This window comes from Augochlora pura, chromosome 7 (assembly GCF_028453695.1).
Source record: "Augochlora pura isolate Apur16 chromosome 7, APUR_v2.2.1, whole genome shotgun sequence".
Classification (NCBI taxonomy): Eukaryota; Metazoa; Arthropoda; class Insecta; order Hymenoptera; family Halictidae; genus Augochlora; species Augochlora pura.
In genome coordinates, this window is record NC_135778.1 from 15,259,139 (window position 1) to 15,274,116 (window position 14,978).

The 14,978-nt window shown below is 38.5% G+C and overlaps 3 protein-coding genes across 3 annotated transcripts; 1 reads left to right on the forward strand and 2 right to left on the reverse strand.

Annotated features, from left to right (window-relative positions):
* Positions 1 to 270: 270 nt before the first annotated feature.
* LOC144473683 (F-box only protein 33) lies at positions 271 to 9,814 on the reverse strand. Its single transcript, XM_078187784.1, has 6 exons — positions 9,371 to 9,814; positions 8,991 to 9,085; positions 8,318 to 8,905; positions 7,997 to 8,245; positions 7,701 to 7,896; positions 271 to 7,615 (listed from the first exon to the last, which is right to left on the reverse strand). Exons 1-6 carry the CDS (start codon positions 9,638 to 9,640, stop codon positions 7,484 to 7,486), a joined length of 1,530 nt encoding a protein of 509 aa, XP_078043910.1. The 5' UTR covers positions 9,641 to 9,814; the 3' UTR covers positions 271 to 7,483.
* Positions 9,815 to 10,516: 702 nt separating this feature from the next.
* LOC144472953 (uncharacterized) lies at positions 10,517 to 12,202 on the forward strand. Its single transcript, XM_078186429.1, has 3 exons — positions 10,517 to 11,098; positions 11,285 to 11,400; positions 11,531 to 12,202. The coding sequence occupies exons 1-3, from the start codon at positions 10,778 to 10,780 to the stop codon at positions 11,694 to 11,696; spliced, it is 603 nt and encodes a 200-aa protein (XP_078042555.1). The 5' UTR covers positions 10,517 to 10,777; the 3' UTR covers positions 11,697 to 12,202.
* Positions 12,203 to 12,238: 36 nt separating this feature from the next.
* LOC144472952 (uncharacterized) lies at positions 12,239 to 14,121 on the reverse strand. Its single transcript, XM_078186428.1, has 4 exons — positions 13,441 to 14,121; positions 13,059 to 13,382; positions 12,551 to 12,967; positions 12,239 to 12,468 (listed from the first exon to the last, which is right to left on the reverse strand). Exons 1-4 carry the CDS (start codon positions 13,744 to 13,746, stop codon positions 12,250 to 12,252), a joined length of 1,266 nt encoding a protein of 421 aa, XP_078042554.1. The 5' UTR covers positions 13,747 to 14,121; the 3' UTR covers positions 12,239 to 12,249.
* Positions 14,122 to 14,978: the final 857 nt, after the last annotated feature.

Sequence of the window (14,978 nt, forward strand, 5' to 3'; positions counted from 1 at the left end):
CTATACTCTCCGGTCTTGCTCGAACCTGGACCAACGAAGAAGCCGTGACACGGTTGTGGCTATCACGATTCTCTCCGTCGATCTAGATTCTCCCCGATGATCGTCGACGGTCGTATTCCCGGCTCCAACCGATCGCGATCCGTTCGAATGTCCCATTCGCGGCGATGGAACGTTGCACGTTTTCGTGTTAAAACCATAAACGGAATGATTGACAACGAGATATAATCTGGTTTCTTTTTTTTTTTTTTGGGCCCGGTTTCTGTTTCCCAACTGGTTCTGTGTGTTGTACGCTCAACGATAGATTCTCCTCTTCTTTTCGCGTTGGAAGAAGTGTCTCGGTGGATCTCGTTCCGTCTTATCCGGCGATTCAACGATTAAATATAATAGCTTGCTCGCGTGTCGGCTATACTTCGGCCCTTAAGCTTATACATATACATCTAAACGCCGTATTCGGTGATATCATTACAATAATATTGTTACGTATCGATCGAGGAGTTCGCGGACTATCGGAATATCGTTCTCGACCCATGTATCCCCGGCGCTGTGGACAATGCGGTTTCAAACGAGAACTTCGAGATGTACAGGGCGTCCGGCGATCGATTAACCTTCCCATCGTTTTTATTTTCGGTAACCATGTTCGTACATTTCAGGTGTATTTTCATCGTCGCCTCGCTTTTGTACGAAACCCTCGGCTCTCTACGCGGACGTGTAATCGATTGTTAACAATAAATCAACAGTGAATCAACGGTGTTCCGCCCCGCTTCCCTTTCGGTCTTTCTTACTCGCGCGACGAACCTATTTGTCGTTGTAAGGGGTAAAAGTAAGCTGCCGAAAATTCGAAAATTAAAACAATGGTACTCGAGGGGGCTCGGCGTTTCCCATCCTGACACTGTGGCAGGGTGGAAATCAATGAACTGCCGAAGGTCACTGACGAGCCGATGAACACCGCTCTGTACCTCGAGTCTATTCGCGTCGATTGGTACACACGCACACATACACGCGCGCGCGCGAATGGCTAAACTTTTAAGCGAGTCAAACTGGCTGGAAATATTTCGATAGAGTTTGTACAGGAACAAGTTTCCGCCATGTTGACGCGACACGCGTGTCCGAGGGAACGAATGTAAACAGAGACCCGGAATGCACGAAACGCGCGAACCACAAAATCGTTTTCGTTTCTCGGCGCCATTGATCTGGTTCGTTGCCGGAACACCCTGTACAGCCGTCGCACGACGCTAATAAGAATAATCGAGAATATACGAACGTCACAAATAAATCACCCGTGTATTTCCTTATACAGCGATCTAATCAAGACTGCGCGCTGTTGTTCGCTATCATACCCCCTCTAAGCGTCCAATACTTATCCACAAAGTTGTTCCCATCTATGAAAGATCATCTGGTTCTTGCTCGTGAAACTCCGTCGCTCATTTCTCGCCACGTTTTCTACGCCCGCCCCCTCCCTTTCGATTGGAATGGATCATACGCGTACTTGTAAATTATATATGTATATATATAGATAGAATATTATATGTATAGACGTGTATATAAAAAAAAAGAACAAATAAACAAAATGAAGAAGAACGGTTGCTAGTGCTGTGCCTCCGGACGAATGTACAATCCCGCAAACAAGACGAATCAACCAACTACACGCTGAACCGAACACATACGGTCTCTCTGTTTGCCTAACGAAGGTCGTAATACTTTAAATGACACGCGTCGATTTCCACGGTGAAAATCCGGCTTCACATCTCGGTCTTCGCGTTCAACCCGAGAATTTATTCGACACATTCTTTTATCGACCATCCATCTACGAAACGAAAATAACCGGAAACATTGTTCATTTTTAATAATCGCTTCTACGAACGAATCAATAATATACACACAACGGAGAGGAGTGTAACACCGCGATTCCCAATTAGTCGTTTGGCTGTTAGTCGAGAACGGTTTTTCATCGTCTCCGCATCGAAATAAGCTTCCGAGTTATCAGGATGAACGTGCTCCGCGGCTCGGATGACGTTCCGAGGAGCGGTCGAACCCATCCCCCAAAGCATACGGATGTTTTTCAATGAAGCATGCGTCGAAAACATTTTCCTATTTGATTTCATTCCGGCCGCGCACGGGCCCCGCGCACAGAATTCTTGTCACTTAAACGACATATCCCTCGCGTGTGGTTTTTGCTTATTCGTAATGTCGGTTCTTCGTTCTATTTCATACTTAAAACCTTGTAAAATATTTTTCTTTCCTCGTTTCTTTAGGAACTTATAAATACTACTCGTGGCGTGCCGTGTACCGACTCCGTCCCGAGATCGCGAGCGGGTCCGACGAGGATTCCCGGGTATTCGCGCGATCCTCAAAAATCGATCAACAAAGGAACACGGGCGCGAATAAATCGTCGGGCACCCCCCTTTTCGCTCTTTCGACCCCGCGAGCTTACTACCCCCGGGGGGTGTCGAGGGGGGTCCAACGCGGGCGCGACTATTCTTCGCTCGAAACTATGTCTTCGAGGTACTGGATTAGAACTTTAGGCGTTGCACGACGCCGGACGAGATCGTGCGCGCGATGCGTTTTCGCGCGGGTTTCGAGTGGAATGTCAGAAATTCGCTGTAAGCAACGTTCGAGGTATACAGCCGTGTTCCCCCCGATCGTTCCCCAAGCGTGACGTGTGGATTCGACGTGTGAATTCTCGTCGGTACAGGCGTCTTGTTTAACGATCGAATCCTCCCGTCGGACGCCGAACGGCAGCGAGAAACGGTTACCGCGAGAGGGACGGTCGGGACTGTGGCACCCACTACGATAGTTTAGACCGGGCTATCTCGTCGAAAGACAGTCTCCATCCGTCGTCAATTAGTCAACATGCATGACGAACACTTTCGCATGATAGATCTTCTAAAAGCGCCTCTAAACGATTTATTTTTAGTTTTATTTGTTTTTCGTAGGAATTACGTGTTTCGCCTTATATCGTTTTCCCTAATGCATACGCAGGATTCCGTCCTCTCCAACACCTTTAACCTCCGCGACCCTTTGTTACACGTTAGCATTATTTTTTTTTCTATTTCGTTAGTATCTCTCTGTAAACGCACGCTTGTTCCCTTTTTTTTTATTCTTGTTTCATCCCCCTCTCTTTCGACCGCCTTTTCCCGAGCACCCATTCTAAGATTTCACATTTTATCACAGATGTTTTGTTCTCGATTTATCGTCGCCCGTTATACCTAATACAGCCCACCCGTTCTAGATCCAAGCAGGGACGATCTTAAATAATGGTTTTACTTTCCCCCTGGTTGTTTCCCGCGCGAACGAACGAACGAACAAACTTCGGTTACTTCAGCGAAGATGCCTCTTGCATTCTTTTCACTTTTGCTCTTTCTCTCTCTCTCTCTCTCTCTTTCTCTCGCTCACTCTCACACACCTCACGTCTCGCAGATATTTCGTTACGATTTCTCGCTGAAAGCCGACGCGAATATCACGGATCTTTCACAGCACGGTCTTCGTCTTCGGTCTTTGCCATCGCGAGTGCTCGCGCGCTCAACAATTACAACACGACTCACACTAAGGCCTGCCTTAGTACAAAAATATACATTCGCTTCTTAAAAAATAGATCTTAGCATTCTGTACTGGCTAGCGTTCGTTTGATATTATACAGTTATTTTGATTCTTGGCAGGCTGGCTTACATGGTTAGTTATTAATCGGCTACGAGAATTCGCTGTCGAGCGAGCGTTTCATTTGTTTACTTATTTCGCAGGTTTTTGTTATTTTTCTCTTGGTTCACTCTCTCTCTCTCTCTCTTTCTCTTCGTGAAACGGGGGCGTTTGAGTTCCGATCTAAAAACACTAGCTGGTGTGCACCATCCTTTCCTTATTTAAATTTTCTTATTAACGTTTTTATCGTTTGTTCGAGGTGAACGACGCGCGCATATTCATAAATTGGTGTTCGCATGGCGCATTGAATCGGGGCGGCGAATTGACGAGGGCCGCCGAGCTAAGACGGAAAGCTGGAAAACAATGGTTGAAGAGAGGAAGAGACCGTCGGCGACACACGATTTGCCCGAATGACCGAACGAAGCGATACTTTACTTCATATCTTTTTGTTTTCCGAGTTTACTTCGAAAACCGACGACGCGACGGCGCGCAGGCTACGATCGCGCGCGAAACGCTAGACAACGATTGAACTTGCTACGAATTTGCTACGATTTCATTCGCGAACGATTTTACGCTTTCCGTTTAGTCGGGATCGTCCTGTGCTTTATGAATATGACGGTCGGACAGAGGCGCGTGCAGCAAACCGCCTCAACCTGGTGTATATACCTTTCTCGGCAGGTTCAGTCTTATGCTTGGTTTGTCATCGCGTTTAATTCGATATTATACGTGTAGTAGTGTTGGCTTGTGCCCGTACGGTTAAGGCGGCGGCTGCACGGCCCGCCTTTCTCTCTCTTTTATTTTTACTTTTTTTTTTTAGTATTCTCGCTTCATTCTACGACTTTGTACAGAGGATTCGCAGAGATGGTACTACGTATCATCTGAATAACATTTAACGATTCATCATTACTCTCTTTCATCTCTCTCCTTTTTTTTAAACTCGTTTTGTTCTGCTTCTATTTACCCGTTGGATATCTAATACATGTATCCGATCGCATATCGTTTCTCCCGATTTTTATTTCTTTAATAATCCGTTCTCTCTTTCTCTCTAATACGCTTCCGTATCGCAACGTCACGTATTCATATGTTCTTTCACACTGTTCTCTTTTACTCTATATTTTTTTCTAGTTCGCTTTCTCTCCCTCTCTCTCGCGCGATCTTCAGACTCACACGCCGGGCACCGTGCCCACGAGTAATCTGCTTATGCGGGACCTTCGTTCGATAAAAAATAAACAAACAAAAAAAATAAACACGCACGAAGAAAAATAATATTAATAATAATAATAATAATAATAATATTAATAAAAAAAATTCTTAGTAAATAAAATCTGGCCCGTCCACGCAACGTCAATATGGTCAATGAAGAGCAACAACAACTGTGGTATTGTGTTTGCTTCTTTTCCCGTTTGTTCGCGAAATGAATATAATTCGTGATAACAAGGAACAATAACAGACGGTCTCTTTCCGTTACAGAATTTACTTGACCTTGAAAACAATACGCGTGCACGGAATACGAAATGAAAGGGCGCCGAGAATACCTTAAACCCGTCAGTCATTTTTTGGCGAGAAACCGGCAGGTGTTTCTAGCGAATCGCCGAAAAAATGGTTATTAAGGTGTCTACGATTATATTTCTTTAATGGTGGCTGTCGCGTGTCAGATTTCCTGTTTTTCTTTTTCTCTCTCTCTCTCTTGCTTTCTCACGTTCGATCTCTTTCTCTCTCTTTCGCTCTCGATAAATTTATTCTTACCGCGACTCAGGTACATATTAAGGCCCGTTCATCTTGTATAACAGCATAAATCGTTTAAAAAGAAATAGTTATCCTCGTATTTGTGCCTAGCTCTCAATCGAACCTCTCTATTACATCTGTTTCCCATTATTTTTTCCTTTCGTTCAAATTAAACAGCTATATATTACTTCGTCCCTCATCTTTCATCTATCCCCTAAATCCCTCCTCCTCTTTCCCCTTATGCATCATATTAAATTTTCAGGCGCAACTTCGCGATCTTTCGCGCATGTCCGATACTTTTTTTCCCGTTTCACCTTACTCTGGTTTTCTCTCATTCTTTCTATTTCATGCTCTCTCGCTTTCTCTCTCTCTCTCACTCTCTTACTTTCTCGCTTTCTCATTAAACGCATGAATGTATGTACAGAACCACATATAAAAAACAATGGTATACGTGTGACTACAAGTACGATACACGACGATGTAATATAATAATTATACAAGGGCTCGAAAAAAAGTAAATAACCTCTCAGAATAATAAACTGTATACGCTTGTGTTCTTGTTGTTGTTTTGGTATTTTTTCTTTGTGTTTGTGGATCATCCTTTTTGTTTTTTGTTGTTTCTTTTTTTAAATGTTCGAAAATCGTCATCATTAATCGCACGACAGAAATAGATGCACGCGGCATCCGAATATTTAACGTTTAAAGTTCGACAGATAATACAGATATACATACATATACACATACACGATTAGCAGCTAATTCCTCCGACTCATTTTTTTTTCTTCTTGAATAGATAACTATACTTTTGTGTTCGTGTTAGCGGTCGCTAAGAGCACGGTGAAGAGACGGTACTTTTCATGGAGGTCGCAGAATTCTCGATGTATCAAACTTCATTCGCCTCCCCATAATGCAGAACAACTAATTCTCTATTGTGCAAACTATGCTTGTTTTCTTTTATCATCGTACCACCAAATCGACCGCACTCTTCTCGGCACACATTCATTTTTCCTATTTGTACAAGAGCGTCCGATTGGTTTTGGTATTAAAAATAACCTCGGATCGCTGTTTAACGACTTCTCACTGAGTGCATTGTTTGTTTAACATTTGCGCAACTCGACATCAAGTTCTTTATCTTGAAGTCATTATTTTTTTTAGTTATTCATTCTCACACTGCATGCTCTTGGCGCTCGCTTGATCTAGGTTCCCATAGACTTGGAAAAATATTTGTTAAACAAGTTTCTACTTACATACATGTGGAATTTCGTTACGCTTTCCAGTGGAACTTCATGAAATCGGCCAGTTTCCTTTCCTTCCCAATTTTTTTTGTTCTTTTTTTTCTCGTAGTTTCAAATTCTTCATTTGCTTCGTGCACAATGATCACCTCTCGTAGTGGTGTGCGTTCCCATCACTTTTTTCCCGTACATTTCACTTTTCCTACGATATTAACAGGAAAACGTCACACAAAAGGTCTGCGAAGGAAGACCTTGGTCGTCTTATAATGCTGATTCTTAGCATCTACCAAGAATACTGTTGTATCTTTATATAATATATATATGTTCTTTCCTGTAGTATTCATTGGCGAGAGGAACAATCATTAACAAATATACTCTGCTCTTGACCAGTTTTGATACCACCACTTTTAGCAGTATGCTCCATTACAAAAGGTTTCTCATAACAAAAATCATCACATATCATTTTGTTCTCCAATCTGATAAACGGGGAGATCATCTCATTCATAGGGATGTTTCATACATAATTTAGGTACTTCTTCACGGACTCAAGAAAGACATGGTTAACTATGGCTTATCATATTCACAAACGAACTGATAACATCTTTGTAAAACAGGAGAACTTGTGTGCGTTTTATAGCCCCGCTATTTACACACTGGAACTGTGTGATCCTTCCAGACATTGTAACGATTCAGTTCTCGATTTTGTGGTTACGAGTCTGCACATGTTCGCTGTATGATGTTTCATCTGTAGTTCCCATAAAAAACAAATCGTATAGAAAAATAAAGAATATAACATTGTAACTTTACTTCTGAGATTGTGGCTCGCCCAGAAATAGGTGGAGATGTCGATGGTTGATACTGGGGAGTGATCTTTCCTTAATTCATGTTCAGTATTACTTTTGGTCACGGAGGACCAATGGCATGATCACATCTCTGCTATCACCTTTAAATGGATTTTTAACAACCGCGGGTAAGTCGGCATCACTTAACTGTTCCCAAGGATGACCTATGATTTCTTGTATTTCCTATATAGATAAAACGGTGATATATATATATTATACAAAATAAAACATGCAGCCATAAACCTCAACATAAAATGTGGAAACTTACATCTGTGATACTTTCAGCCTTGTGCCATGTGTCACTGTAGGTTGCAATGTCTCTTTGTGCAAACACTAATGATTTAAGGGAACATCCCCGTAGTCGTGCGATAGCTAACAAGTTTTCTTGGTAGTATTTGTGACCAATGAACACAATCTCCACAAGTTTGGTACATTTCCAAGCAATAAATACTAATGAATCGGGGCTGCAGTAGAATAATGTATATAATGTATATTAATATATTAGTTAATCCGATATATTAAAGCTAATCAATACACAAATATGATAAACGTATTTTGGTTTACCTGTCGGGCTCGGTCGGATCGCATGTTGCTGGTATAATTCTTCTGGGGTCCATAGAATCAATCCATATCAAAGACTTTAAAGTAAGATAATACCAACTGGATAGCACCAGCAGTGCTCTACTGTTAACATTTTCACAGAATAGAACTTTAAGATGTGTGAGGGGCATAGAACGACGAAGTATATCTGAATGCAGCATTTCAACACCAACATAGGAGTGTATAAGATTTAGACGTAACTCGCATTTTGGGCTAAAAGAAAATTGCGATCATTTTTCACACACATTTATAGAACAATAATAGTTGAACTATATTAATACCTACTTTTTCTGAACAAACATTTGCCATGCCATTTCACTTGTTCCCGCATAATTATCATTCCAGCCATGCACATGAATTACAAGCCTCTCCATGACACCATTATCTAATGCTTTCAGCAGTGTGTCGCTTATAAACTCATAATCCAGTGTCAAAATAGATAATCTGATGAATGAGTTAAAGAAAAGTTCATAATCGAATCCAAGCTCACAGAAATTATAATCAGGATCATCTCTAACAGATGCCAGACTAAGGGTTGTCAAGTGCTTGGCGTGGTTCATGCGAAGTGGTTGTAAAAGTACACCAGCACTGGCTGTTAGTTCCTCTATGCATCCTAAACTCAGAGCTTCCAAATGATTGGCTGTTTCAATGATTTTTATGATGGGCTTTATCAGTGGTGTAGCATATCCATTAATATCCTCGTCGTCTTCATATTCGAAAGAGCTACTGCTGGATTCCAGAAATAATTTACGTAGCTGTCTGTTACAACTTAATTTCTTCAAAATGGCTAAGGTCTCATCAGCAGAATGATTTGGTGTGTCACAGCGAATGGTAGCTTCGTGAACGCTGAGTCCAAAGCTTTCTGCCAGAAATCTGTAAAAAGAAAGATGGATAAAAAAGTTAATACATGGAATTTTTCCAGTAACTATGACACTACATAAGAAACAATCTTACATACCGAGCCCATAGAATACTGTCTTCATGTCCAAGGGCGAACGTGATTTTTTTCCAGAAACTAGGATGAAACAAAGCATACCTCCAATTTTTACAAACCTGCGCAAATTACAGTCAAACGAATTATTTTTACCCATTAACCCCGCTTCGTTGAAAGTCGCGTTCAGCGTGACACTGATTAAAATAGACATCCGAGAGGTAAACAAAGAACAACTACACGGAGTGCCGCGAGCAAAATAATAACGGGCATGACGAGCGATTCGTGTACAAGTGAAAATCTCGAGAAAGCATAAAACGAATATGGACATGGCAGTTTGATTACCCACTGTGTCAGGTCAGAGTTTAAACGGCCTTGACGGTGGCGAGCAAACATGTTCAAAATACCTGAGAGGCTCTCAACCGGCTGTTGTGTGGTAAATACGAGAATATCTCCTGCAGGATGACACTGGGCAGGTTATTCCAGCACGGATTATGGTCCTCTTGCGCCATTTCTGTCGTACGATTTGCACCTTTGTAGGACGAACAGCTGTTTGACTTCGTCGAAGACAGCTGCCCCTCGCACTTTCTTGACGTCGCCTTCTCTGTCGCATCACTCTCCACCGAATTTTTTAACTCTTCCGAATATACAAAACCCCCATTTATAACGCGTATCATGTTTTTGACCAGCGTCTGGTGACCTATATCCTGAACTTTCCCCGCAAATCCTTCGAGCCACGGCCACCCGTTTTCTTCGAGGCGAGCCTCCTCCACGAATCAAAATAAGAGCCTCGACCGTGTATTGCGCCCAACTCGTAACGTCCAACCACTCCAACTGTCGTTCGCGTACGCTTATACGCATGGTGCGCGTCAAATTCTTCTCTCCCATTGGTGTAGCCTACGTTCATATGTATGCGTATATATATATATATATGTCGGTTCACGGTATATGTATTTCTCGCAACGTTTGGACAATGTATACAGAGATCTGCGCTGCAGTGAGAATGTTCGTTTAACAGTGCAAAAGAGAACGAACTTTATACAATTCCTATCCAAATAAATTTGTATTTAATTGGTACGAAGATCTACCATGTATACTAATAATAAATTGATATAGATAAACAATGCTAAGATCTTAATTTATTCAGATTTTAACATGGATTTATAGTTCCTACAGCGCTATAAATGTAATTTATAGGTATAGGCAACGGTTAGTGCTAATGAATTCAAAGAATGCAGTTGACGCTATAAATTTATTACTCATGAATGTAAAATGCAGTAATTTTGATTAAAGAATATGTGTACTGAAAAGTTGTTTCTACGATTTTCATCTCTACATACATGTGCATACGTATGACACTACGTGAATTGTTACAGAATACGTATGGTACTTGTTAATCGGTTTGTTTTATTGATCATATGTAATTCTGCTTGAGTTTTAAAAAATATTGACGCGCTCAATCACTGCTAGCGCAAACGCTGAAAATATCGAGGCGTAATCTTCAAGTGGAGCACGAAATAAATTTAAACGCATATACAATATCTATATATATTACATATATGTATATACGTATACGATGCCACATTGTTGATGTTCTACGAACTATATTTAACCATCATGCGAAGATCTTTTCGTCTGAATGTACATTCAGTGCTCACGAGGATACCGCGAAACAGCTGTTAAAGTCAAAACGATTTAAAATATGTAGTTGTGGCATAAGCCGGGTAACATGGAGCCGCGATAAAATATCAACGTAGTATTAGTGACGCGCTGTTTTCTTCCTTCGAATTTTGTTTCACAAATGTCACAGAACAATGACGCGCTCCAAGATTCAGATGATAAAATTTTTTGTATTTCTGTTGATCTTCTTAACTGCACAGAGTACAGTATGCGATGGAAGATTTAGGATAAACAGGGATGTACCTAAACCGACGTTAGTAGAAAAAAGTGGTAATAGTACCCACAAGAATGTTAACACGCACACTCCGCTAAACGGACAAAAAAAGGAGCAGCAGAATACAGTATTAATTGGCGACACATCGACAAATTCCGAGAGTAATAAAACCTCGAACGGTATAACCTTAAAATCACCGACAGATAACAAAACTATCAATACTACAGAACTACGAAGAGAGGTTAGTACTTGAACTTGAACTTGATTTACTTGGGAAAGTAACTGTTTTATTTTACTGCGATTTTGTTTGAGAAATCAAGTATACCTCTTGAAATATGCTTTCTTAATCTACTTTAAAGTTACACGAAATCATATTGTTTACAATTGCTGTATTGATTATCAGTAATACAATAATTTTTGTTACCAGCATAAAGAAATAGGACATTTGACTACCCTAAATGCTGGAGCTTTGAAGCGTGGTCTTTATGTGTTTATTGGCCTAAGTGTTCTTGTCATGGCCTATATCATGTTCCGTAATGTTAGGTATATAACATCTATTAAAAGTTTTAATTTTATTAAATCATATTTATAACTAAAACTGCTTATACTATAAGGCTTGGATGCATAAAAGGTTTCACAATTATATGGACGAATAATGTATATTATTTAACAGGTTAAGTAAAACACGTGCCCAAATGGTCAGAAAGTATGGTGTCCTTGCAAACAGACAAGACGTTGAAATGAGACCGTTGCCATTGGATGAGGAGGATGATGAGGATACGACTGTCTTTGATGCTAGTAATATTCACCCAAACAACATTCAACATCAGAATTTATAAAAGTAATCAACATAGAATATGTTGGTTATATTAGAATATAAATTCTTATGTAAATAACGAATTTGTCGTGAATACTGTGTAATACAGAAGTTCAAACCGTGCATCAAAGACTTTGCACACAGAAACAATTTCTAATATTTTTCCATATAAAACTGCTTGCTTGCATATGACAAATTCTAATATAAAATATGCATTAAACAGTGCACTTATCCTTACAAATTATGCTTTCCAGTAATATGTGTACTTGTCAAAGTATAGTAATAGGTGTACTTGTCAAAAAGAAGGCGATGTTTATATGAAATATCTCCTATTCCTTAACATAAGTAAGTGATAAAGGAAAACTTGAAAGAACCATTGTTTATTAATAAATAAATGATGTCGGTTTATATCTCTTATACAAATATTATATTTTGATTAGAATATGTTGTTATAATTGAAATTATACAAATACAGATTGTCTCTATTTTATTTAATGCGACACATTTAATAAAATTATGTAAAAAACATATATGTCTAAATGCTTTTATAAAATATAATATTACTTTAAGCCAAGTTATAAGAAGTTATTTTCAACTGCATGGACAAAAATATTGGCTAGTCTAAGTCTGCCTTCTTTTGTTTTGAGGTTTGATAATGTCCATACATCATCAATGTTTACTGCAGAATCATCTTTTATGATGGCATCTAGATCAAATACCTCAGAATCATCTAATAAACTCATTGGAATCATTTCCAATGCAAATGTTACACCAAAGATAAATTGTTCTTTTACCTGTAATAATTTTATTTTAGTTTTAATAGTATCCTGACAAATATTATACTAAAAGATTGGCAAAAATATGATTATACTGTACTTCATTCATAAATGTATCCCATGGATACAATTTTTCAGGATCTGAACCAAGTAAACCGATAGAAATTGAAAGTTCATTGTGATAGTCCTTCAGCAACTTTTCAAAGTGTTCATCCCAAAGGCTTTTGTCTGTACATCCATAAATAAAAATTGCCAGATCTGTGACTGGACTACTACATCTTGCCAATTGGAAGTCAAGCATCAGGGCTTTATTTCCATTAGTCTCTTGAGCTAGAAAGTTTGGAACCCAGCAATCACCATGACTTATGACAGATGTTGGTTCATGTGTACGACGACTGCAGAATTCAACACCCTTTTGATACAGAGCACCAAATTCATAAGATTTAAATCGTTTTTCTGCTTCACTACCAGGGTATTCCATTTCCAAAGCATTTGTAGCAATGCCTATTGTTCTTTTCTACAAGGTAAGTGAATTATAAAGAACTGGACTTTGTTTACCAAAACTAACATTACATGCCTTTATACTATAGCAATAATATTTATCTTACATGAAATCGTTTATACCAATCCCAATGTTCATCACTTATATATGTTTCCTTCAAACTATCTACAAGTTTATTGAATTCTTCTTTCTTTTGATCTTTATATGCAAAAGAGATTGCATGAAATCTTGCCACAGCTTTTAAAATCATAAGACATTGAGACAAATTTATACAATTCTGTCTACGTATGGGTTTAAATCCTAAAGGACCTACATCTTCCAAAACTATGTAATCATTGTTACCATCCATAACAGAAGCTAAATGACGTGGGACACATAATAATTCATTTTGTCCTTTAACATTAAGAAACTCTTGGAATGCTTTGAATACCTTAAAAGAGAAAATTGCTACACAATCTTATATTTTAGAAAGGTAATAAGATAGTTACCTTTGTATATATGAGAATTTCATTTCGGAAAAATTCTGTACTCCTGTATGTGTTCCTCCTACCTAAGTTTTGTGGCAAAGATTTTACCACTAACTTAACTTCTACTTCTTTGCCATCAACATTGCCAACAATTTTAACTTTACTGACAGTCGACAAATAGCTATCACCTTTGAAATTTGCATCATCAAAATACCAATTTAAATTATCCACCTTTTGTCCATTGTGCACTTTAAGCAGAATTTCTTGTAATGTCTCTTCTGTAAACTTTTCACTTACTTCCTTCAATTTTCCATAATCTTTTGCCATGATTTATAAGATTCCAAATACTTTTATATTCACTTTAATTTTAAAAATTTTGTCAATCTTCTTATTAGATAGAACGGTCGTCACGAACTATCTTATTCCCTTGGTAGACTTCTATTTATTAAGACCTTATCATGCACTTCATCTGTAGTTGTCCTGATTTTTAAGAGATTGTTATCAATTTGAGCCAATACCAATATTTGTACACTTTTTTATCGGCCTAATCGCATAAGTTATGCTGTTATCTTGCTAAAAATACTATCCTTCAGGTTTTGCTTATGAACAAATTTTGTGAGATGTTCCGAATGCCGAATAAATCGAATATAAATGTGTAATACGCGGACGGAGATCTATTCAGCTACTGTGTACTAGTAAATGCCACGTTGGCACTTCGAGGACAAATAATAGCAACAGCAAATTAAGATTTTAATTCTACATATACATATAGAATTCAATATTACATGTACCCTAATATAAGTGTTGCACTATAATTAACTATAAATGTCGTAATAAGGTTTTGATATTAATTTAATAAAAATGTTATTAAGATCGATGATATTAAACCAAATGTGTAAATTTGTTTAAATTTCGTTGTTGTTAAATTTGAAAATTCAAATACATATTAAAGTACATATCAACAATGATTAAAACATTTCATCAATAATGTTCCTATTCATATAGGGTATTTGCGTTCGAAAAATATCAGAGAGAGAAAGCATGAAAGGAAAGTACTTCCAATTTGTGTTAATAAGATTGTGCACTTAGTATTGCAAAATCATATCAACAATCCCCAAATATCATGTATTTATATCACGTAAACATAATTAATCATTATTAACGTGATTACTTTTGAACGGCAATTTTGCTAACATTTAAGCATAAAACCACGAATTAATACATGACGTCATCAACATGGCGTCAAGAACGTGTTAAGATTGGTAGGATTGAATTTAAGATGGCGCGATTTATGGAATTCTTTTCTTGCATTTAAACGTAAAAAAATATTTTATGTATGCTCTCCTAAAAATTTGTATTTCCTTTGTTCAGTGTTGTTTAATATAATTGCCAAAGCTAGGAACACATATCGGAACAAATAAAAATTACGATTATTTTGATATTGTTCGTATATTGTTTTTTCCAGGATATTTCAACTTGGGGATTTTCCGAAGTACTTATTCATTGAAATAGAGACTTCTCGCAGAAATGACACATCGATAGGGTATCAGACACTTTAT